The 26,184-nt window shown below is 27.1% G+C and overlaps 1 protein-coding gene across 2 annotated transcripts in view; it reads left to right on the forward strand.

The window, feature by feature from the left end:
- LOC129972191 (GTPase-activating protein and VPS9 domain-containing protein 1-like) overlaps positions 1-19,159 on the forward strand; it is a 53,405-nt gene extending 34,246 nt beyond the window's left edge. For both annotated transcript variants that reach the window (XM_056086221.1, XM_056086220.1), the window contains exons 15-25: positions 3,800-4,344; positions 6,255-6,384; positions 6,475-6,555; positions 9,342-9,759; positions 12,863-12,997; positions 13,723-13,846; positions 13,963-14,029; positions 15,470-15,584; positions 16,047-16,119; positions 16,211-16,276; positions 17,474-19,159. In XM_056086221.1, coding sequence (XP_055942196.1) covers positions 3,800-4,344; positions 6,255-6,384; positions 6,475-6,555; positions 9,342-9,759; positions 12,863-12,997; positions 13,723-13,846; positions 13,963-14,029; positions 15,470-15,584; positions 16,047-16,119; positions 16,211-16,276; positions 17,474-17,743 — 2,024 coding nt within the window. In that variant the 3' untranslated portion in view covers positions 17,744-19,159. The remainder of the gene's footprint in view (positions 1-3,799; positions 4,345-6,254; positions 6,385-6,474; positions 6,556-9,341; positions 9,760-12,862; positions 12,998-13,722; positions 13,847-13,962; positions 14,030-15,469; positions 15,585-16,046; positions 16,120-16,210; positions 16,277-17,473) is intronic.
- Positions 19,160-26,184: the final 7,025 nt, after the last annotated feature.

Below are 26,184 nucleotides of genomic sequence, written 5' to 3' on the forward strand. Positions count from 1 at the left end.
TAAAATTATTTGTGTGATACAAAATTTGGATAATCAAAATTTATTTAAAAATTAAATAATTATGAAAATAAAGAAATGGATGAAAAAGACTATTTCCTAACTCATGGTTTTAAAAAAATATATATGCTTCCCTAATTGTGAAATGCTTTCAGGATTTGAAAATGATCATTAATCATTAATATCTTTTTTTCTTCCTCTCATTCTTGTAAACTTTCTGCCAAAAAAAATTTTTTTTTCCTTCTTTATTATGCCAATTTTTTTAAAAAATTTATATTCTTTATTTCTTTATCGAGTTGCCTGAAGTGACCAACTGGTTCTCTGGGACTACTGGTTATATTTGATTTTAAATAAATCATTTTTTTAAAACTCCATGCTCATGATCCCACCAAATTATCTGATATCAAAGCCACATTATAAATTTCTTGTTTAAGCTCTATTTATTGGATAAATGAACCTTTCTAATGGAGACTGCCTCATCGCTATTAAAAATTAATTATCCGGTTCATCCATCTTCTGAATTTATGCTCATCTTGTAAACTACTGAAACACTAAACAGCTTTCTTCTTCTTTAGCTTTCGTCAATAGAAGAAAAAATGCAATTAAGTATTTGTTGAAACAATGAAAAGGTTTGTACTTCCAGGCAATGATGAAACTTGTTTAAATCAGACAAAATACTTTTTTTAAAAAAAACTGCAAAAATTTTCACAACTATTAAATTAGTATCATTAAAAAGACAATTTTTTAAACTTTGTAGTGGTGTAAGATTTATATTTGTGCAATGATATTTTTGGATAATAATCACACACACATTTATCTTTAGTATAGATTATTTCCTCCTCCCCACTTTATACTTCTATATATATATTATTTAATATTTATATATATGCATTAAAGTACCTTGTATTTTTTTATAACATGTCTAGATCTATTTTATTTTCATTATATTTTTGTGATTTTTGTTTTATGCACCCTTAAGCTGGTGAGTTTTATATTTGAAATTAGAATAAGAATTGATTTGTAAAAGGAATTTAGAAATGAGAAATGTAAAGTTTCTTAAGTGTCTAAATGGTTTCTAGAAAAAGTTTCTGGCATTTGCAAACTTATTTTTTATTTATTTATTTTGTGCATTGTGTGATTAATTTTAAATTTTTTTTGTGTGTGTATCTACTTTTGTGGACTTTTCATTTAAAAAATTAGCCTAATAATAATTATTACAAAATAGTGATGCTGGATGAATTGCAGTTATGTAATAAACTTTTAGGAGTGGTACATCTTATTAAAATATGCCGTATGTATGGAAGTTATGCATTGAGACAGAAATGCAAAAAATTAGGCATTGAAAGGAGAACAATGTTTATTTACAAAACCATCGCTAAGTGCTCTTTGCATCAAAACTAACAGTAAATGTTCAAAATTGCAAACATCAGCAATAATAAATACTTGGTAGCATGGCATTTCACGCACAGTTATAGCTACAATGGATAGTTGAGCAACAAAACCCTCTGTCAGATCTTTATTTTTCTTCTAGTTGAATAACCTACTATGTAAGCAGTTATAAATATGTAGTCAAAATCTGTAGATAATTTTTTTTTCTGTTTTGATTATTATTCTGTTGTGCACATTTCAAAGGGAATAATTCTCCACCACCACCACCATTGATAAGCTTCGAGACAAATTATATAATCCTGTTTTCGTAATTAGAACTATGTTAAATTTAATTTCAGCTCAAACAAAGTACAGAAATAAAATCTGACTGTCCATTTATAAATTTTTAAATCCAGTCACGATAATGAATGATATTTCTAACACAGTTTTTTTAAACATTTGTGTGTGTATGTCCACGTGCACACATTCATGCGTGTGTGTTGAACCCTCTACAAGCCAGGTTATTTGACTTACAGCTACCAACTTTCTTATATATGTATACACCTTGAAATGTAGAAATGTGCTCCTAAGGGCGATTTCTTTAAAATTTTTAATTAAAAATTAATTTGAATTTGGACATTTTATCATGAAAACTTTTAAAAATATTATTTCTCAAAAGTGAATTGACATTTCAAAATTTAGCAGTTGTCTTTTTAATTATGTCAATTTTTTAGTCATGAAAACTTTTCCTAAATTTCCAATTTTTTAAATATACAGATATAGCCTTATTTTCAGCAACAGATTACCTTTTTATCCTGAAATGTTAACTCTTTTCATTTCTTTGGAAATATTTCATAGTTTGGTTTTCTTCTATTGTTGAAACTTATGAAAAAAAGATTTATTTATGATATCTGTATAATATATAAGACAAATAAAAAGATGAAATTACAATATCATGGAATTTAGAAGGCAGATAAGCTACACAATTACATTTTTAATAGCACTGTAATGTCACGTGGCTGGTCTCCATAAGAAATCATATACATATTAAAGAGGACAAATGAAAGACAATTAAAATAATACAGCTCTATAACTTGAAAATTTAGTAGAATCATGTACATGAAAATTGATTTAATTGGAGTTAAATATAACCAATATTTCACTGAATCAGCTGGTCGTCAAAGGTTTTCTTCTTATCCTTTTTTTTTGCATTCATTTTTTAGTGCATCATTTTCAGCCATTCATCCTGTAGGTATTATTTTTATTTTATACTAGCTGCCTTTGGCAACCAAATGGTTTACCAGAATTAATTTTCATTAAGATTTGAATTATTTTGTGTAACTTGGTTTTGAATGATTTTTCAGTAATATATCTTTAAGCCTGAATTTTTGATAGATATATAATTCATACTATTTTAAAAGCTTTATACCATTTTGTTCATTTTTCTATACATTTCCCTTATTTTCTATTAGTTTCCCCTAGCTTCATTAAAAAATTGATACACTTTACTATTTTTAGCCTTTTAAAAGAATGTCATCTTTTTAACCTAAAACAACGTGACATTTTTTGTTTTTTTCTTCATTTCAATAAACTTTAATCTTTTATGGATTCTTACCAGAATTAAATAATTATATCTCTTGCTTTCCTGAAATCTGCTTGATTGATTGACTGCTTGATCTAATGATTTGTGTTATGAATGGGATAGTAATTTGGATTGTAGAACTGAAATGAAAAAAAAATAATTTTAATACTGACTTTTTTTTGATAACTTTGGTGTTCCAATATTCATTCAGTTCTTCTTTAAAAATATGTTCAAACTATTTTTCAAAGAATTGACTTAATATAGAAAAAATATTTATACAGCAAAAAAAATGCTATTTAAAAAAAAAAAAAAAAAAAAAAAAAAAAAAAAAAAAAAAAATTTTTTAAAAAAAAAATTTTAAGCTGATGCATGAATTAGCTTTGTATATGTAATGTGTTTTGGGAGTTATTGCAGAAAAACACCACAATTGCTTAGTTTTTAAATAAATTAAAATTTCAAATAAATTGCTTCTTGGTACAGATTCCCTCTCTTGAAAATATTAAGTTTGATAGCTCTGTATTAAACATTCTGTAGATAACCAACACACAGACATACATTTACACACATTCATCCTTATTATAAGTAAATACACATAAACAGAGTAAGAGTTTTTATAAATGTTTTATACATCTTTTGGAATGAATGAATAAGATTCTTTTGAAAATGCTCATTGAACTAATGATAGGATAACAAACATCTTCTTCTACCAGTCTATTTTCATTCATCATCCATTATGTTACATGAAATCTCTTAGTCATTAAGTGAGAGAGTTTCAAAATTGCTTCATTTCCACATTCCCCCCTCCTTTACCAATATGCAAAATTTGTGACTGAATATTTTTCAATTCATCAGGTCGTGTAAGCTTAGCTGTTCGTGAACTGCCTGATGCTGGGGATCAAGAATCAGGTGTCACACTACTGGATTCACTACAAGAAACTGTATCCATGCAAAATTCACAGCAAACTCATCGTTCATCCATAGTAGATATACTCTCCTTAGACCTGACTCGTACATTGAACTTGCCATCCACCTCCAGTGCATCAACAGATTCAGCAATATCATCTGGAACTCCAACTGCTGATTTTGATCCATTCTCCTGTAAGGTAGCATCAAAATCTTCCATCAGCAATGATTCTTTTAAACCCAAACACTCAGCCAGTGAAAGAGGCTCCAAGCGAAAACTACAAGACTTTGGCCCTGAAGAAGTTTGTCCCCAGTTCCGTGCTGTCTCATTGGCTGGAAATTCTAGCAGTGGAACACAAAGCACATTTGTGTCATCTACCACAGATCAGTCTGATATATTTAATTCCCGACTCATGAAAGGCATTTCTGCCCCAGCAGCCTCTAGTGGAGCTATATCAAAATCCATCAGCTTCCATAAAAGCACAGAAGATATGGTTCGTATTTTTCATTGTTGAATGATAGCTGACTTTTAATTGAAATGTATGTAATTCAATCATTCATAGTTCTTTTGAAAAAAATCAGATTTGTAATATACAGTAAGAGTAATGTTTAAAAGAGATAAATGTCTCATAGATAAACATGAAATTGAAATGTGGCATAAATTCATTTTCAGTATACTGTATATTATACAGGATATCCAGGCTTATCTTACAATGGCTAAATTTTGTATTGGAAAAATATTTTAAAGGGTGGAAAGAATTATAATTTATAGAGTTTGAATCAATAAATGTATTTTTTTAATGACAGGTTCTTACTTTTGATATGTTCTAATATAAAAATTTATATGATCCTATTATGGCCCTAATTTATATGATCCTAACAATCTTACTTAGTAAAATATATTTGACCTTGTAGCATCCATTCATCTGCAATTAAAACTGGCTTATGAAACATCGAAGGTCTTGTTTTATACAATAAATTTGGGATCTCAAAAATAGATGTTAAGGTAGTGTTTGCAAATTGAAATTATGCACTGATATATTATTTTTTGTAAATTTTTCGTTAAAATATACATTTGTACATTTTTTTTTTATCATATGCTTTAGAATACTGAATATGATTAATATGATCAGAGTATTATATATGAGAATTCATAACTTTTTCAATAAATACACTTATTGACACAAACAACTTAAAATATAATTCTTCTTTTCAGTTAAACAGTTTCCAGTTGGAACTAAATATCTACTTCTAGAAGTATAGAAATTAGCTGTTGAGTCACAATAACAGTGTTCATTGTTATTGTGGCTTAACATAATTTTTTTTTTTTTAACTAACATTTTATTGGGTGAAATTGATTGAATTTTATGTTTTATAAAGAGACTTAAGACATAAAAATGAACAGTAATAATAATCTTGAATACCTATGTTGCTTGGAATTTATGTATATATTATTTAATAATTATTGTGATGACATTACTTTGTTATCAAAATTTCTTTAAAAAGTACTGCCAAAAAAATTAAAAGCAAAACCTGCAGTTTTATATAATATAATGTAAGTTTTACCTATTTTGATGTTGAAATAGTACAACTTTGTGCGCAATACCTTTGCTTTTACATATTATATATCACTATCATATTTAGTATTTGAGTTGCAATTCTCTTAAATTTTGTTTTGTTTTAACATTAAGACAATATTTATGTGTTATTAAATATATATGATATAATATATATATGCAATTCTAGAAGTTATTGATTATTAACAAAAATTGGAATGCTGTGTACCTATATCTTATGAAAAAATCGTGAAAAAAATGCTATTTATTTATTTTTAATGATATTTTTAATTAAATAATATATAAAAAAATTATATTAAAAAATTTGAACTTTCACTTTTTGTTTATTAGGATTCGAAATATTGTTTTGGTGTGTATCTTATTCATGTATAGTTTTATTAATAAATAAATTCTATCTATTCTTCTGAATGAAACACAAATATTCATCAAATAAATGTATTAAATATTAAAATATATTAAGTTATTATATGTTAAGTATTGGAAACATTTTTTTGATTCTGTTGTAAGGAAAATTTTATTTTTTTCTCTTAATAGTTGTAATAACATTGTTAACTGTAAATTTATTACATTAATTGTTCTTCATTTATTTCACTCATTTAAACAAGTCAAATACTTTTCATTTTCTTTTTGTGGAGTTAAAGTAAAAAATTTTACATAAATTTTTTTTAGAGTTAAACTAAAAATTTTAAATGCTAGAAATTTAAGTATTTTATAAAAAATATTTTTAATTAGTTAATTTTTATATGTTTTGTAACTATGTAAAATAGTCAATTAGCAATAATTATTAGTTATATAAAAATGTTTCTTTTATTTTTGTTTGTATTTAGGATATGGAAATGGATGACAAATTTGGAGGCGATAAGCATAGAAGAAGTTTATTTAAATTATCTGGATTTCGCTTCACTTTCAAAGGGAGAAATCGAAAATCACAACAATTTCGATCAGATGGAGATAAAGGTAGGAAAAAATTTGAATGTTCTTAAACATCCCCTTATCTATATTATTATTATTTTCTATAAAATATTTTCTTCTTATTTCCAAATACAGATAACCTGAATGACATTGATATGAGAACTGGAAATCAACAATCTCAAAGTTCATTTGCAGAAATGAGAGCACTACAACTTGGTAATAAAGCTTTCTTTTTGCAAGATAACTTTTTTTAACGGCAAGTTTTTAAACTTGAATTAATGTGTTCACTAAATAAAATTAAATTCAGCAATGGCCTTAAGAGATTCAGAGCCCAAAGGGAAAGATATCTTGAGTTAATTTTCACCAATTTCTGTAGAAACATAAAATATATTTAACTATCTCACTTCAGCCTAAAGGAAAATTTCAGTCTTCTCCAAAGATTTGTTTGAAGAGAAATGCAGTATTTTAGTATAGAAATGTGGTAAACAAGTATATTAAAATGCTTATACAAATGCTCTACTTTAAAATTACATTAAAAAAATAGTCTTATTTATTCATTATTTTGAATATATATATATATATATTGGTTTGGCAATATGTCAAATAGCAATGTACTTTCTAACATTAAAAGACAACAACAGCAAAATTAAATCAAAATGAAAAGAAAATATTTTAAAATTCAGTGAAAAGAATTTTCATTTATTATATATTCATTCCTACATATCTGAGGAGGAAAACATGTCAAGTTTGGCTCTTCAAAAATAGAATTTTGACCACTGAAAGGAATAGAGGGAATTTTCTTACAACAGAAAATGTTTGCAAAATATTTGTTTCCCAAAAATGAACCAATCATTTTTGGCGTTATCGGTGCACAAAAATCAGAAATTGCCACTTATGAGCTGAGATTTATGATGGATGCCAAACTATAAACACAGTATGTAAATTCACAAATCTCCTTTTTGCTTTTTTTATATATGAAATATTACAAAATATAACTATACATGATAAAATTTCCCTTAATTTTACCTGCAATGTGTTTTTATGATAAAATTTCCAATATTTAATAATGTTAATTCATATAGTTAACAACTAAGTTTTAATTACATTCTTTTTTTACGTATAGTTTAAGTTTCTGAATAATCTATTTAACTAGCAGAGGAAAAAAAAATTTAATGTGAAAATTCTATTTTATATATTCTTTAAAATTTACTTACTTAAGATACAAATGAAAGCAATTTTAAATGTGCATTTTATCAATAAAAGAAATGTATGTCATATCAAAAGTATTCCAGTAGATTTATGTATTTTTATGAGTTATTGCACAAAATATTTAAGGAAAAAAAATTGAAAAAAAAAAAAAGAAGTTTGCAATCATCAAAATATAATTCAATCATTCATCAAAGAAGTGGGAAGTACCCACTTTAGAATATTACACATTTGAGAACGGATGCATAAATATAAATACTATTGTTTGTTTGAAAATTAAGTTTCTTCTGAAGTAAGTACAATGTAGTAAATCATACAGCTAGGGATGGATAAAGCTTTCTTGGGACTTTTAGGTAATGTAAGACTTGCATGTTCCTTTTTCCTTTCCTTAACTTTTAAACTATTTTTTTTATTTATTAATTTTAATTTCATATCTTTTTAAGTAGTTTTATATGACAAATAAAAGTAGTAGTAATTAAGTGGATTTATATGGTTTCACTGGTTCCATTATTATTAGTATTATTATTATATAATATTGCAGTATGAAAATGTGTTTTCATTGAAAACTATGGCTAAGATTGTACAAATAGATAAATGCTTTAAAAGTTACATAGGAGGACTTAATTATAGGCAGTGTATAGGAAAGTTATAGGCATAATTTCAAATGCAACAGCAAAATGTATGAATCAACACGAGAAGAGAATTGGAAAATCTGCAAAAATAAAATTTTTAAAAATCTATGAAAAATTGCTTAAAATCCAATTAATAAGTACCATATTAAGCATTATGAGATTGTCAGATTTATTATGGTATCTTTTCCTATTGTATTCAAGGTCATATAATAGGGGAATAGTCTGTCCTTGATGGTACTGAGAGTACCATCAAGGAAAAGGAGTGTGCTATCTACTTAACAATTCCCCCTCCCTTCGTTTTTATTATATGTTTAGATGGAGTAATTGCATTTACTTTTTGTAAAGTGAAATCGAAGTAAAAACTTATAGTATTTTCAGAATGTATGATATTCTAAATAAAATAAAAATAGTGCAAAAAAAAAAAAAGATTCATCACTTTTAAAGAAGATTTTCATTAGATTTTGTTCAGTAAAATAAATAAAATGTTGAGTTAATAAAATTAGTTTAATTAAAAGTTCAATTGTAATTATCTTTGAAATAAAAAAGTTTCAGCATTGGTAGCTTCAGCCCTACTACAATCTAAAACTAATCTTAAAAATCTGAAACTATATTAGAATAATTCAGCTTTTATAAAGTAAATCAAAATAATATCATATTGAACACTTGAACAAATAAAATAAAAAAAACTTTTCCTATTATTTACCATTACATCTTTATTTACTTTATTTTTGTGTGAAGTAAATTTTTGTAAAATATTTGCTGGTGTGTGTGTTTATATAATATAAAAAAAAGTGCAGTTGTTACTTATTTTCTTTTCATTGATTACTTTTATTTCCATTTCCTAATTAGTGAGTATGATAATTAATGAAGTATTCACTTTTATATTTTTTTTAATATTAGCAAATTCATTTTTAAACAAAATAATTAAAATATAGCCTTTGAGAACTGTTTACTTAAGAATATTTCATTCCAGTCTTATCTATTAGAATAATATTTGGTTTCAAATTTACAATTTTAAAATCATTGTAAAACATTGCATGCCTTGCATATTTTTACCTATAAATTATAATTTCGTCCTTAAGTTGTGAAATGTTTCAAAATAATTTTTGAAAAATTAAGACTGGTTAATTTAACTGTTATTTGGGGTGGGGGTATGTTTTACAGAATCCAGTGATGAAATTCTTGCCAAATATCGGAAAAAATCTCCAGCTACAGCTGCAAGCACAACTTCAAAATCTTCAGCTTCAGAATACTCTGATACTATGAGCAATGCATCCGATAATGCCATTTTAGATGGCAATCTTCAAAATTTTGATCCTGTAAACATGGAGAATTCAGCCATCTTTTCAGATGCTAAATGCAAACTAAGGTTAGTGCTTGGTTCAGCAGACCTTCAGACATTACCTTGGCTTAACCACTCTCGAGGACGCTCCATATCTGGTGCCTTGCAGCGGCTGCAAGAAAATGAATTAGTGGCCTTCCTTAAAGTTTTGTTAGCTGAAGCTATTAACTTGCAGCAAAGACCACTCATGGCTCACTTGCATGAAGCTTTAAGATGTGTTCGCATGTTTGATGATATTGGGTAAGTGCTTGTATATTTAACAATTATAAGTTTATGTGAATACTATTGATATTAATTTATCATCATCAAGAGATTTTGTTTATTCATCATGAGTGTTATATGTCAATTGATGTTTGTTAGTCATAATTTATTTTTTTGTAATTTTGTATTTATTTTACTGGTCATAGAGAATATTGCAGTGCTGATGATATTCATTATTTGTTTTTGATAACTGAAAGGGATTTGATATTGTATTGATAAGTGTTTAATCTGTCATCATAAATTGAGAAAAAAAAATTACAGTGGTTGACAAAGAAACATTTTGAATTCCCTTCCAGTTAATATTATTAAAATTTTTTGTAAAGTGTGTTGTAAATTTGTGTGTGTTGTGTTGTATTTCTGAATTTTTTTCCTTAAGCATTGAATTTTATTAAACTACTTTAAAATTGTAATAGAGACTGGATTCTAAGTAATATTTCAAAAGGAAAAATTTGACCATACATAATTCAATTATTAATTAATTGTATTTAATCTTTTGACTATTAACCCAACTGTGCAAGCTTTATACTGGTGGCTGATTTCGGACCAGCTTCTGTTTCAAATCAGAAGTGTACGATGTAAATCAAAGACATCCCTGGTGATAACTCTCTTTACATTCTGCATACTTCATTTTAAACAGAAACCATCTCACGGGTTTAGAATTTGCATGGCCAGGCTAATAATGAGAGATTTTTTAGCATAAATGTAAATTAATCATTTAACTTGTTTGAAGTTATATATAACACATACATACAAGCAGAAATATATTCTGATCCAAATTAAATAGGAAGTATTTAGTTATCTCATTAGATTTGGTCAGTTTATGAAAGAAAGAAAATTATTTCCTATTTTGGCCATTAGGGGAGGAAATAGCATTGTGGAGTAAGCAATTTATATATTTCGTAACATGCACATCATCCATCTCACCTCCATCCTTTACTTATATAAAGAGTCATGAAACATCTTTTTACCAAACAAGTATTGTGTCACAAAAACTGATTTTAAGATATTGTGTATTCTTGTTAAGTTATTTTGTCAATGAAATAGCAATGTTTTTGCTGAATTTAAAGCAATTCAGCAGGTAAAAGATTTATATATGGACCTTCTGATAATTTCTTCGAAAAATAATCTTACATTTTAAATAAATTGAAACATTTGCCATTAAACTCAGATAAAACTGCAAACCATCTCAATTGCAACTGCAGAGTATAACAGAGAGTATTAAAGTGCTCTTGGTAGCAATAATGCACTTGCTCAAAATAACTTTGTATGAATTGGACATGTTATACATCCTTGTGTGCAGAGTGATATCTTGAAGTTTCATTCAATTAAGATATATGGCACCTGGAATCGCTTTCTGGTGATGATAGGGGCTAGAAAATATTTTCATGAACATTGATTGCTTCGATGAAAGCAAATGAATGCTGATAGCTTGTTGAAGGTAGAATAGTCTTGGCAGGATTAGAGTGATGAGATGCATTTCCATTTGAATGATGTTGTCAACATTCATAATTGCTATGTTTGATTGTATGCTTATCCTCACATTCATTTGTAAGTTCTGCTGTATACTCCAGATGTAACCTCATCTTTCAATATTGATCCTTACTTCTTTGAAAAAAATATGTTTGAGTCAATAATGTGTTCTGTTACTGGCTATGTATGTATTCATGGTCTGAAACATTGTTATTCCATCATTCCAACAGAGAAATTGTCTTCATACCACAATTTTCTTGCAAAATAGTACATACTTGCACATCACATAGTACGTACCTGTTCAAGCATTGTTATGGCAAAACTTTTTAAGGATTGCAGGGGATTAAGATCATTTTTATGATTAACAAGTCATCTCCAACATCATTGCATTTCAGTCATCTGATTTAAATTCTGTTAAATTTTACTGTGGGAGATAATTAAAAAGGTGAAAACTTAGCTGTCTGAAGTGACAAAATTTTGCAGCATTTATCCCACCTCCAAGTGAATGATGCTCTTCCATGGAATGTGTTGCGCATCGAATGCAATTTCTGGAAAGGTGAAGGAAAACATATAAAACTATATCTGTGATGACAATGTGATTCCATTTGTGAAAGCAATAATTATGCAAATATTGTTTTTTTAAGTCATGCTGTCTAATCTGTAGTTAATTTCATGTGATTGCAATAAATGTTATTGCTTGTTGGAACACATTTATATTGTAGGAGTGTGTTTCATTGTCACATGGTAATGCATATTAATGATTTTTAGACATATTAAGAAATATGTAAATTAATTTCTCTGCAGTGCTATTTCTTTCCCTAGCTGCTGAAATATGAATTTCATTTTTCCTCTTTCAAAATTCAAAATTGCATCCTCAGGAGAACATATGTATGGGAATTGAGTGAATTTGGCCAAGTAGTTTTCATTATAGACAAGTAATAGCTATATAATAGTAGTGGTAGTAGCACCAAGTCGAGGAGTCTGAACAACTTTAATTATATATATAAATATATACATACAGTGGCTGTGTTTTTTCAGTAGTAAAATTTGTAGCAATATAAATATTGAAATGCAATTTTTTCATTATAAAATTGTTTCTATAAAAGTTTTACTTTACTTTTTTTACAAATCTGAAATTAATTTTTTTTTTCTTTTCTTTTTACTTCAAAAATACAAAAACTAATTAATTAGGCATTACATTGTCATCTTAACTTGATTTAAAATTGAACATAAGATTTTGCTCTTTACTAAATGGCCTCTATTTTGTCACTATTGAAGAGATGTTTGGACTATCCAATACTGTATAAAACAGACTGTAGCTTTCAATACATTCAGTTTATAGTATTTCCACTGAAATAATTTTAACTTCATTTATAAGTGAAACTACATTTTAATTTCTTATATATTTAAAAGTTGCTGGTATTTTCTATAATATTTAATTTGAATGTGTATTCTTATTGTTTGGTGCATTTATCCTGTTTGGTGATCTTGCATCAGAGAAATGAAATGTTTTTAAAATTGCTTGTTGATTTAACACATTTTTCCTTGCTTTTATATGATTATAAAAGACGATTCGTAATGTTTAAAATCAATGTGTACTTCATTGTTGTAGATGCCAAAAGCTGTTTAAATCCCTGAGAGATGATTATAGGAAAAGGGCCCCTTATGTTGCTTATCTTGTTCGGTGTCGTCAAGGTCTCCTGTCAACTCTTTCTCACTTGGAGACGCTGACAGAAAGAGTGGAGAGGTATATTATCTTTGTAAAATACTTAATTATTTATTAAAAAAATACCAACTAATGTAATAAAAAAGAAAGAAAGAATGTGATTAAATTTCTGAATGGGTAAGATGCAAATTCCTACTTTGCTCACAAATGTCATGTTGGGATTGCAGCTTATTTCATGATTTAGGATGGTTGTTTGTAATCTTGAATCACTTTGATAAACAGCAAGATCAAACTCAGGATTACTTCAACTGAAGAGCATGGTTATTTCATTAGATTATGTTCATATAATGGAGCATCTGAGATATAATGCAGCAGGAAAACATGATGATAATTTAAACTTTTATTTAAAATACATTTCTTTAACCAGAGACTGTTTGCATTGAATAAATTTAAATTGAAAGAACTTATCCTGAATCAGATATAGATATTAAATAATGTAATCTCTTGAACAAGATAATAGTAAAAATTTTAAAAGTAAGAATGTTTAGAGATCATCTGAAAGATGCATTGACTTGAAACTTAGTGAAAGATAAGTTTTTGAATTCACAAACATCCCAAAATAACACCTTCTAAAGTGAATTGAATAATTATTTAATATTTAATCATTAAAAAAATCAGTATCGTGTAACATTTTCATTGTTATGGCGCCTAATTTTAAAATAAAAAATATATGTCATGATAATATTATATTCTTCATAGTTTCATCACTTTCTCGCATATGCTTTGCTAAAATTTCTTTATTTTAGGGATAAGCAAGTCTGCAATCAATATTTGATTATGACAAGTGTGCGGATATTTCTAGAAAAACATGATAGATACTTGCAGCATTTTGTCAGATCTTTCCAAGAGCTTGTGGTAGCAGATGAAAAGGTATTCATTTGAATGTGGTCTCTAAACTTATGCATTTTATTTTTATTCTCTCGATGTTTAATATTTAAAACTAGTTTATTATTAATAAAACTAAATGTCCACTAAATATTTTATAGGCTATAAAAGTTGAAGAATTCTTGAATTATCTTTTCAACTATGTGCAGAATGACCCTATGTGGCAGAGTATGTTTATTTATTTATTAACTAATAATATTGCTATTATTACATTATTTTCTATTTGTTTCATATTTATGTAATTCAGTTCTTTTTCCTAGAATAAGGGATTCATATATATATATATATATATATATTGTACAAGTATGAGAACATAAAATTTTACATACTATTATCTTTATTGAAATTTTAAACATGTTAATAATACAGAATTATTTTGATTAACTTCTTCTTTTTCTTTCTTTTTTTTTTTTTTTTAATGCAGTTGAACTTTATCTAAGTAATTTTTTTAGAAAGTCTTCAACTACAGCATAAACAGAACCTCACTAATACTTTTTTGCCAGATAATATATATTTCATGAATTTGTTTGTTCATGTTTTCTACAACAATTACTACATGCATGCATATGATTTCTTAATGGCAGTTAAATAACTATTCAAAATTAAATAATTATATATTTTAAATAATAAGTAAAATTATTAAATCAGTCATCCAACCTTAATTACTGGTATAATTTTACCAAGTTTTATATTATATTAAAACTTATAGCTATTATATATATTATCAAGGATCTATTGTTCTTTACACCCTCCATTATGGGAAAAATTGAAAATGAAAACTTCAATGTACTTTCTCTATGATAAATTTTGCAGCAGTTTACCAGCCTCAGACACTTAATCAATCTTAGGTTTTATTCCATATAAAAGGTCATGAGGCCTAGACATTTCATCATTTGCCTTTCATTATCCACTCCCCCCCCCCCACTTCTTTTGTACCCACATTATAACACATAAAGAATGTACAATGAAATTAGGCTTTTGAAATATCTCTTGGAAGTAAATGATGATTAGAGAAGGGCACCATTGATCTGATATGGAATTCATGTGGACTCTTATTTCAGGCAAAATAAAAAAATTGGAGAAATTAGTGTAATGCTTGTGGTTTTGGGAACGATTTTTAGATTTTGCCAATTATTTTAAATATGTAGATGATGGATAAATATCTGGTCACCGAAAATGTTTGGTTAAAAATTAAAATGCAACAAATAAGTTTTTAAAAAAATTGGAAATTATTATGCTTGCTTATAAGATTTTTACTGTTAAATTTTATAAAATAATTTATTCCTAGATGTGAACATTTCTCAATCAAGGTTATGAAAGTCTGAAACTCTTGATCTACTTCTTTCTACATAACTTTTAAGGTGTTTTTTTGTCATCCATGAAAAATGCAACAAAAGCAGAGTTCTCTAAATTCTGTTCTACATCTATATATACACGCGCCATTACTTTTTTTTTTTTTTTTAAACCTCCTGTGCCTGAATTTTGGTTTTAAATTTATGCCTTTAAAGTAACCATTATTTCGAAATTGTTGGTTATGAGATATTTTACTGTATGTAGAAAAACCATTTCTTTTCCAAATTTTATTTCTGTTCATTATTCTTATCATAGCTGCCAGCGCAATGCAAATAGAACATGCCAAAGCTGTGATTGAACACTCAGTGATGAGTAGGATTTACATATTTGCCCTCCATCCAAATGGTGATGGAGATGTTTTAAGAGATATGTAAGTTTCCTGTTCTATTTGAGATCCCAATTAAGTTATAAATGCAGTATGCTTTTGTATTTGAATTTTTATTTATTTATAAATTTTTTGCTGTGTATGTTTACTTCTAATAAATTTATGAAGAAACTTGGCATGTTTTTTAAAAGTTAATATGTAGAATTCATTTCATTAAATTTTAATCATTTTTTTTGTCTGATATTTTTAAATATTCGTCAGGTAAATTGCATGAATAATTTTAATATCTATTATTTTTGTAACTAATTTTTTTTATTATGTGTTTTCCCTATTTAGATTTTATAGTATATTATCCATTTGTAATAAAACTTTTTCTATTATAACCCTCTGTAAGTTGATCTTACACATTTTTTTTTTTTTTTATGTAACCAAAACAAATAATTTTAAATGTCAAAAACAGTTGATTTGTTAAAAATTGTTTTTTTCCCCCCTATTTTCTAAAAATAGAGTTCTTCATGAACACATGCAGAAATTATCTCAAGTCATTACACCTAATCATAAAGATCTGAGAATTCCTAAGGTATTTTTTATTTTTTTATTTCAGTAAATCTATCAGAAGTTTTTCTATTCTTTTTTAAAAGAAAGTTACCATCTCCCCAATTTCATTACAGATTTATCATTCTGAGTGCCCTTGGCCTTCAGCACGAGCAGAACTTATTAACATCAATGCATACAAGGTAAGTTATTTAATATAAATAAAGAATTAAATTTTTATATGGACTATTGGAGTTATTTTATAAAATCTGAATTTAATTGCAAAAATTAGCAATTTTTGAGTATTTTTAAAAAGAACTAATTAAAAAAATTGTTTTTGTGTGCAAAGCTAAGTCAAATTCTCTTATCAGCACAAATTTGAAATATTGTTTTATTTCTTTTCAATTCAATAGATGATGTACTTATAACAATTAAAAAAATCCATATATTATTCTTTTAGCTTTGCATAAGAGTAAAAATGTGCTTGGTTCTTATGATGAAGGCAAATAGTTCCTACTTGTTTACACCCATATTATTTTTTTCACCTAAAGGTAAAGAGTGAAAGCCAGCAAAGTTTTATGTTAAAGTTTTCTAAAATGGACTGAATATTCAATTTATATTAATACAATTAAAATATTATCCTTTGTAGATATTATAAAAGAACAAATAATTTCTATTGATATATATATATATGGGATGTTCTGGTTGTCTTTTAAAATAGCTATTCTTAGCTCAAGTTATTACATGTAACATGAGTCATTAGTAATAAATTTACAATTAGTCTATTTTAATAAAATACATTAAAGTTTAATATCAAATTAACTAGTTTATTAATAGAAATGAGAATCATAATTATTTAAATAGAATTATATCTGGTGTCTCTTAAAAATATTTATACTGAATAACCATTAAATCAATTATCAATAACATACATCAATGCTCCATAGCAGATAATGGTTCACTCTGGTTGGAATTATTTTGTAAGAGGCAATATAAAACTCCTCCTATGTTCACTAAAATCTCCCTTCAGCAGATTTTATTTTGTGTGAACACCTGAAACATGATGGTTTTTATAGTTAAAACTATCTGTATGCTGATATGCTGTAGTAACATTTTCAATGCCATTGGTTGAAATTATCAGAGTACGCAATTGCTGCCAGCAGTTTGAATTTTTTCAATTGCTAGTTAGATAAATTTAAATTAACATGAATTTTTCATATTATATTTCCTTTTAATTTATAGAATTGTAATTCAAGAAGTGGATATATTTTTGGAACATTTTCTATGTAACTCATTATTGATTGTATAAAACCTGAGATTTTGTGTAACTTTCCACTTGCTAGTATCACATAAAGTGGAATTTGTGTTGTTTTAATAATTGATATTTGTATTTTTCTCAGACGCCAAGGGATAAAATCCAATGTGTTCTAAGATGCTGTAATACTATCATGAATCTTCTGAGCATGGCCAGCAACAAGTCTGTTCCTGCAGCAGATGACCTCATGCCAGTGCTTGTGTATGTTCTAATAAAAGCCAATCCCCCTAATCTGCTCTCGACAGTTCAGTATGTCAACACATTCTATGAAAAACAGCTGGAAGGTGAGGAAGCATACTGGTGGACACAGTTTGCTTCAGGAGTGGAATTTATAAAAAATATGGATTATTCATAAATGAACCTTGCCTATTATATATGCTAACTTTGTGGTTTATTTTTCTTTGAATCCAGCTATGAAGTAAATTAGAAATTGTTTTATACGGCATCAGATTTTAAATATACATTTATTGAATTGTATCCAAAAAAATGTGTTGTGAGTTTTATTGGAATATTCATTATAATTCAAACTGATTCATTATCTGTCTCAATAATTAAATTGCTGTTGTTTTAAACATGGTTAAATGAATTTTTTATTTAAAAATCTTCCGATTTATGATTGATGTGATAGAAGGAAATGGCTTGAAGCTATGAGTTGTAACTATTGTTTTAATATATGAACACACACTCCTTATAGCTATCACTGTTAAATTTATTAGTATTCATTTGAACTTCTTGTTAAATTGTTTTAGCTTGTTAAATTTCTATTTAAAGTATTGTTTTGGATTTGGATATTAATTTAATATAAAATATTTCAAACAAAGTATTTCAGATTTCTTATAATATTTCACTTTTTATAATGAACATCTTGTTAACTTCTTTGATCCCAGAAACATTAGCTTAAATTTTATAGCATTCTTAATAAAGAATTGAATGTTTGAAATTGATCATAATTTTGATTATTGTTTTCCTGATATTAATAATGATAAACTTTTTGTTCTATTAAAGATTAGCAATGTAAACTGATAATTATTTCATTTGTGTGAAGAAGTATTTGAATTTTAGTATATTTCTGTATGTATATGTTATATTAATTTTTTTTATGGCCATTTAAAAAAAATGGTTACACTTTTTTTTTTTTTCATCCTCCCCGTAGGTTGTGCAGCATCTGTATATTAAAAAAAAAAAAAACTTAGCTTAATTTGCTGAATAAATAAGTGTAATTTTTCCTTAAATTTATTATAAACTCAATTTGTAAAAGAATTTTTCTTCCCTCAATTTTAGACCCACACTCCAAGTAAAACTAATAACTACATAAATTATAAAAGCCTTGAATGTACTGATTTACATAAATTAAATGCTTTTATGCACTACAGTTATGAGAATTCAATTTTTACACTTTATTTTTTATTAAAAATGCAGTTGTTTCTTCCTCATGTTAATTCATCATTACACTTTAATGTAAGAATAATTTAGCTTCATATTTTATCTTTTATTTTGAAGCTTTGATGGTGAATATGTTGTTATCGTTGAAATAATAATTGATCTAGGGATAAGAGCATATTTTAATCTTTCTCTCTCCTTATTTCATGAATTAGTTGAGTATTTTCTGAAATGAGATATTTTATACTTTAGAGATTATATATACACAATATATATAGATTTGTCTTTTTCATTATTTGTTGATGTCTGTTGTTATTTTTTGCTTTATGATATTTCATGCATCAAGTAAGAATGTTTGTTTATGCAAAATTATAATTCCCAGTGTTGAAATTATTTAATATTTTATCCAGTGAAACTCACAACATTTATTCCATTATTTTGTTGCTCACTCTTGAAATTCAGTTACTAATATTTTTTTTAGTATTTTAACAACTTTGAAATAAATATTTGATTTTTTCAAATTTAAGTGTATATAAATATATATCATAAATTAGAATCTAAATTGAATTGTTTTGAATTCTTTAAATGGAAAAAGTGTCATCATTTTTTTTTTTAAGAATAACCAGCTAAAAATGTCAATTGATGGTTTTGCTTTTGATGGTATTTAATTGACTTATTAAACTTTTTTTTTTATTGACTGAGCCTTTTTCAAATTTGTATTTATATTCTTACAAAGTCTATGTATATTAGAGTCTCAAGTATTTTGCTTTTAGAATATAAATAAATACTTCATTTGCATTTCATTAACATGTAAATTGTAAATGTATTTTTTTAATTAAACTTACTTTTGGTAAATCAATAACTAGAAATGACTGAATACTTTTTTATTGTCTTTTATGTTTAATTAGTTGAAGTTTAAAATTATGCTATATTTTGAAAATATTAGGCTTAAAATTAGTTTTTACACTTTTGAAACTAAACTTTTATAAAGTAAATATTTAATTAATTTTAATTTTAAAATTTATTTCAATAAAAATTGCAGTTGATATGAATACAAAATAATGAATTGCTCATCGGGTTTTTAGATCCCCTCCCCATATAGTTATCTTGGCTTCAACATCATTTCAGCACAAAAAAGGTAGCACAGCTTAAAAAAAGTAAGTTTTTGAAGAAAATGATGTAAAAACTTTTCACTGAGTTTGTCAGATGAAAGAATTTTTTAATATACTTGTTTTTGCAATTGATATTATGGTATTTTATCCAATGAAAATCAAATCACTTTTGTCATTTTCGTCAAAAAAAATGACTGCTTTTCTTTATAAATGTCTGCTTTTTTGTTGTCACTCTTGTGCACCACCTGTCATATAATATATTGTAAATCCATATTTCCTTAACAGGTATATAATGCTGTTGAGTATCTTAACAACATGTTCATAAAAATTGTTTGATTGAATCTTTTAAAAGAGCAGATCCAAAAAGATTCAACTCATTATATGTAAATGTAAGCACAATATGGTTATAGAAGCACATTTTAAATCTGTTGTTCAAAACAAACTTTTTTCTATCATATTCATTTCTATAAAAATGCTTCAGTTCAATTTTATATATTAGTTAACTAGCAAGTTGTTTTTCAACATGATAGTATTCGACACATTATCAAAAATATAAAATTCAGTGCTTTACTTTTTCTAAAATTAAGCCAAATTTTTATTATTTTGTTGTTGTGTTGAGTGAAATCTTTAGTCATCTGTATATACCGAAATTTTTTCTATGTACCTGCTATTCAGGTGCATTAATGCTTGTATTTTTTTTATATTAACTTAATCATGATGCAATCATCTTATCAGGTAATTAAAGAATTCTATGATTTTTGTCTTTAAGAATGTATTGCTTGCTATATGTATTTTTATACCTATATAACATTGCTAACATTTAATAGATTTGTATATATGTAAATATCAAATATATGTAAAACTTGTTAACTTATTGGTTAAAAATTGCTCTTTAGTATTTTATGATTATAAGTTAATCAATGAATTTGTAGAAAAGTGTTCTATTGTTATCTTTTATTGTTTTATGTGTCCATATGCGGAATAATTTGGGGTTTTTTTTTCTAAGGATAGATCTAAATAATTATATATGCAATACAGTGAATGTATAATGTAATATAATAATATGGAATAAATTTTAATATGAGTTCAATACAATCTATTGAAAATTAATTGAATTTTGGGGATGTATAAGATATTTTATGTCGTAAAATGCTTATAAATCTTTTTTAAAGGTGTTTAATGTATTCTGACAAAATTTCAATATTTGTGATGATGATTTAACAAGTTTTAATATACATAAATAATAATCATGATAAAGGAATAATGGAATGAAAGTGATAAAGGAACTCAACATTTTTTTCTATGTTCTTTTAATGATTGAAAAAAAAATCTTAAATAATATCAACAGGTTTTTTTTTTTTTTTTTTTTTTTTTTTAAGAAAATAAATGTTTTTTTTTTTGTTTTTTTTTAAATAAAATTGTTTTTTCAGATTTTTAATGTTGTATAACGACAAGGATTTTTGTGAGTGTTGGTTTTAATTATTATATTTGTATACAGTTACCCCCCCCCCCCCCCTCCACATACTCTTTGTACATCTGCTGTTTTAATTTTCGATGCTTGTTTTTCGATTTTTAAAGAAACAAAATGTGTCGAGAGATTGAAATATGATGCACAACCCCCACTTCCTTTCTGCTGCTCCTCCCCCAGTGTTTGGTGCTTTAGTGTATAAAACAAATGTAAATCTTATCTGAATGAAGAACTGTGAATAAAATTGTAATTTTTACTTCAAATTTGTTTTTATATTTGATATTCTTTGTAAATTATTTTAATCTCTCTTTATTTTATGATGTGCAGTAAAAAAAAAAGGGAAAAATCTTTTTTCTTATTAAATTTTGCTGATTATATTATAGCTGAATGGATAAAATGTATTTTTATGCTCTATTTATGTATTGGAAATAGAGAATACTTTTTGTTGTGTATAATTGTGCTATTGTAAGTATGTTTGTCATATAGTTATAAAAATAAATATTCTATTAAAATAATTTGATAAGAGCTTCTTTTAGGTTAGACTTTGATAGTTTTAAATTGAAATTTTATGAATTCAAATGATGACATTATCTCATTATTCACTTCCATGTAATTTAAATTTTGTAAAAAAAAAAAAAAAAAAAAAAAAAAAAATCCTCCAATTAGTCTTGGAAACTTATTAAAAAAATAACCCCAATGCTTGGTAAAATTATGTATTGAAAAGATATCTTCACGCTATATTGTGTTTACTTCATGTTCTTGCCTACATTTCATATATAATAACTGAATACAGAATTAGAAAATCCCATCAAATTTTTGTAATATCCACATTTAGCTTTTGCTTCATTTTTAAGTCTTGTGTGAAGTATTTAAGAAAAAGAAAGATTTCTTTTCTTTCGTCTTCCTGGTAGTTTTGTGAAATCCGATTGCTTGGGTTTGTTATTGATCACATGAATGGATATTCTGTTCTATAAACATCTTTGTTTTATCCTATAATGCCTTTAAAACATTCATTGCATTTTTTTATAACTTAATGCATTGTCATTTATATAATAAAATAAATATGGTAACTCATGTGACGAGTAATACTGTTGGCTCTCTCGAGTCTAAACATGTTTACCTGGAATCCAATCACTCAGATTCAAAATAAATGACTGTCTGCTGAAAACTGAAATGCATCTCAAAACATCTCTTTCCAAAAATGAATACAAATTTTAAAAGCAATGGATTTTAATGCAAACTACAGCAACTCGCTTTCTTGCTATTTACCCATATTTTTTACATACATTGTATTATTGCTCTTCATCTTATACGTTTTGAGTTATAACTATTTTAGATAGTATTGCTTAAAATGAAATCCTAATTAAAATCCTAAGGAAAATTTTTTAATTCTTACAAATAAGAATTAAGTCGCATACATAAGTTTAGCTCTTGTACCATAAAATTCGGTGCAAGTAATAAGTTTACAGTATATTACAAATATTATGGGTGTGTGTGGATTGGTGGTAGTCTTGGATATTGCAAATTCAAGACTTAATCCCAACGAAATTTGGCCATGCAAGAACAATGAGTGCATTTTAAATCGAGCGAGGCCAAACATCTTCGCGTGATATGGAAGTAGAATATGTAAGTTTTAGCCCAAGTTCTTTCGCCATGCATTACTATTCAGAACTTTCTTTTGAGACAGCTAGTGTGGCTTCGGATTGAGACAGCTCAACTTGCACAATAAATAATCATGCGCTCGGTTTGGGTAAGGTGTGCTTGCACATGGACACAGATAGACGAGCAGTGAAATGATCAGGAACTATTCATGCATACGGAAAACTACAGTGTTGTATTTGTATAACTAATTTATATAATTTTGTGACACACTCACGTGTATATCGCAAAGTCAGAGGTAAAACAGTTTCTAAATGAAGGAAACAAGAAGAACCAATCATTATTTTTTAACTCCTTTTTTTCTATTACTGTTTTTATAAATTCTTTTAAGTATTTTTGTCGGGTTGGAACCAACGTTTTTGAAGCATTTTGTTTTTAGCCCGTTGCAGTACATTGACTTTTTACTCCAATCGTAGTGGTTTATTTTGAGAAAGCTTGTAGTTGAGAAGACTGCGGATCTGGATGAAGGCATTTTAGTACGTTGGATATTAGTCCTTATATGAGCTCCGGGGCCTGGAGATTCAAGCTTGAAACCCGATACCACCAAGATTCACTGTATAGGAACGATAAGGCGCGATAAATCTGAAGTCGAGGGTCTTAGCGGAGAGCCACGTTTCCTGCTGATGCAGTGAGGATTTCTAGTAAGTCCTCCTGTGCCGTCTATTCTCAGTTCAAAATGACGAAGTCGTGGAAGTACTCGGGTAGCTTCAAAATGCGATAGCAACAAACAAACTGAGCTGATTTTACTATCATATTAAAAGATAAAAGCTGATTCCCCAAATAATTTATGACTGCAACAATTATAATTATGTTTTGTAATACACAAATATATGCATTAATTGTAAATGAATTTTATTTCTCTTATTCCAGAAAATGCGTATCAATATTAGGTCTCCATATTAAACTATTCCTTACGCGTTCTTCCATTTCATTTAAGCGACGATAGTTGAAATATAACTGGTTCACTGTTCACTGTCCCCACTGTTTACTGAATAAAATAGTGTACGATTATTCTCCCAATTTGTTATTGGTTTTTCTCCGATGTTGTTCTTATTGGTTTTCACAGCAAAATATTTTTTAACTTCAAATTTTATATAACTCATACTATTTTAAAAGCTTAACACCCTTCCTTAATTTTCTGTGAACATCGAGTGACTTCACAAAAAAGAGGGCAGCAATGCTCAAAAAAGATGACTGTTTAAAAAATAATGGCTCATCATTCCTTCATCATGAATTCAATTACAACAAAATTTCAAAAAATTTATTAAAAGATACTAAGCTTTATACTGACAACTATTCAGCGTGGGAAAAAAAGCTGAATCTTCAACATCAACAAAGGAAAACAAATTCAGTAGGGAATATCGGTAGCATTAATGAAAATGATTTGAATGATTTCACTTCAACAATAAAATGCATTGTTGTAAAAAATGCCTAAAATATATATTTTATTAATTTGATTAAAAATATAAGGCAAACACTGGCATCGTCGAAAAAACATTTTTAAAAATTTAAATTGATGTAAAATTTATTTTTGTGCTGTTATTTTCTGAAATTATCGTACAAATACGCCAAAATTTCGCTTAGTTTTTAATTCATTAAAATTTTTAAAAAACCGCTTTGAGGTGCACATTCTCACCTTCCAAATCATATATTTACCAATTTTAGCTGCTCTAGATCAAATAGTCCGGCCTGTTGCGTGCGAACGTACACACACAAAGTGCTCATACATTCATGTTTACTATTAGTAGAGACAAGGATAAAACATTTTCACAAAAGAAAAATTTCCTTATCAAAATTTACAGTTTCGAAAGTGCTAGATGATTCTTGCAAGTGTGTGGCCTTAATAAATATTCATCTGACAAAGTCATTTTAAAAATATACGCGCTCAACATGTGTTATTGAATTTAAAAATTACTGTGAGAAATATTACGGGAAAACACCTGTAAGCAACGCTGTAAGAAAATACTGTCACTATTTTTTTTTTTGTTTCTTGTTTTCGTGCCTCAACAATTATATTTGCACTCACACTTTCAGGGCTTTTTTTTTTTTTTTTTTTTTTTCAGAATACTCACGGGTTTTATACCATCCAGTATTTTAAATGATTAAAATTGCAGTACTAAGTCTTTACCGTTATCAGTTTTGTAAAAAAACTGATAACGGTTCCTTTTTACAAGAAAGAGTAAAAAAAAAATTAGCTCTCAAATAGAAATATATTCTGACTATTTAGTAATTACAGTATTAAAACTTACAGAATGCTTTAGCATATAAAGTTAAACAGCACTTATTTAAAATATACCAATATTTTTACGAATTGAAATTATGAAGGGGGAAAAAACCGTCCTTAAACAAAGTTTTCCTCTGAGGTCTAAAATCACTGCTTCTGAATTGTAACATTATTTTCGAGCAGGAAATGAATTACGCCAGAAGCTGTGTGAAATACGGATTCCTCAACGCTCTTTTTTATCCCCAGGCCTTCTCTCAATAAGACGTCAGGGACAGAACACTGAAATACCATCAGAGATTTCAATCTTCTGGATTGATGTCTGCTAATTTAGGGACTCCCTGATAGAGTCCGGCCTGTTGGTGATCGATTTCGAGTTGCCATGGCGACCTGACGTCATCACATTTCAAAGGCATGTCGGAAAATCACCACAAGGGACTTCGGTCGCCAGATTGGCGACATTATCGCATATAATAATCTGGAACTACCACTAACAATTTAACAAAAAAAAAAAAAATGCCATGAAGACCTCCAGAAAGATTGCTAATAAAAATAAAAATCAAATTGAAACGATTTGATAAGGAATTTTAAACTGTATTTTTTATTTAATAATAAAATTCAGTGTATTCAGGTAAATAAAAGTAACGACTCAAAAATTCAACAAAGAGATTAGTGACATTTTACAGTCAGTATATTTTGTAGAATTTACAATATGGCAAATTTTCTATTCAACAGGCGATCTTTTATATACGCATCAGTTCCTTGCTGTAATAACAAATGTTGTCATTCGATGTTGAAACTTTTGCATTGTAACTTCACATTATGTAGTGAATTTTAGAATGAAAATTTATGAAGCCACAAAATAAGACGCTCATATATCTACTAAGAAACCAAAAGGTCCATGACAGTTATTATCCAAATTAGGAAAGTGAACTTTGGACCGATATTTTTCAAAT

The sequence above is a fragment of the Argiope bruennichi genome, chromosome 6 (genome assembly GCF_947563725.1).
Source record: "Argiope bruennichi chromosome 6, qqArgBrue1.1, whole genome shotgun sequence".
NCBI classification, from domain to species: domain Eukaryota; kingdom Metazoa; phylum Arthropoda; class Arachnida; order Araneae; family Araneidae; genus Argiope; species Argiope bruennichi.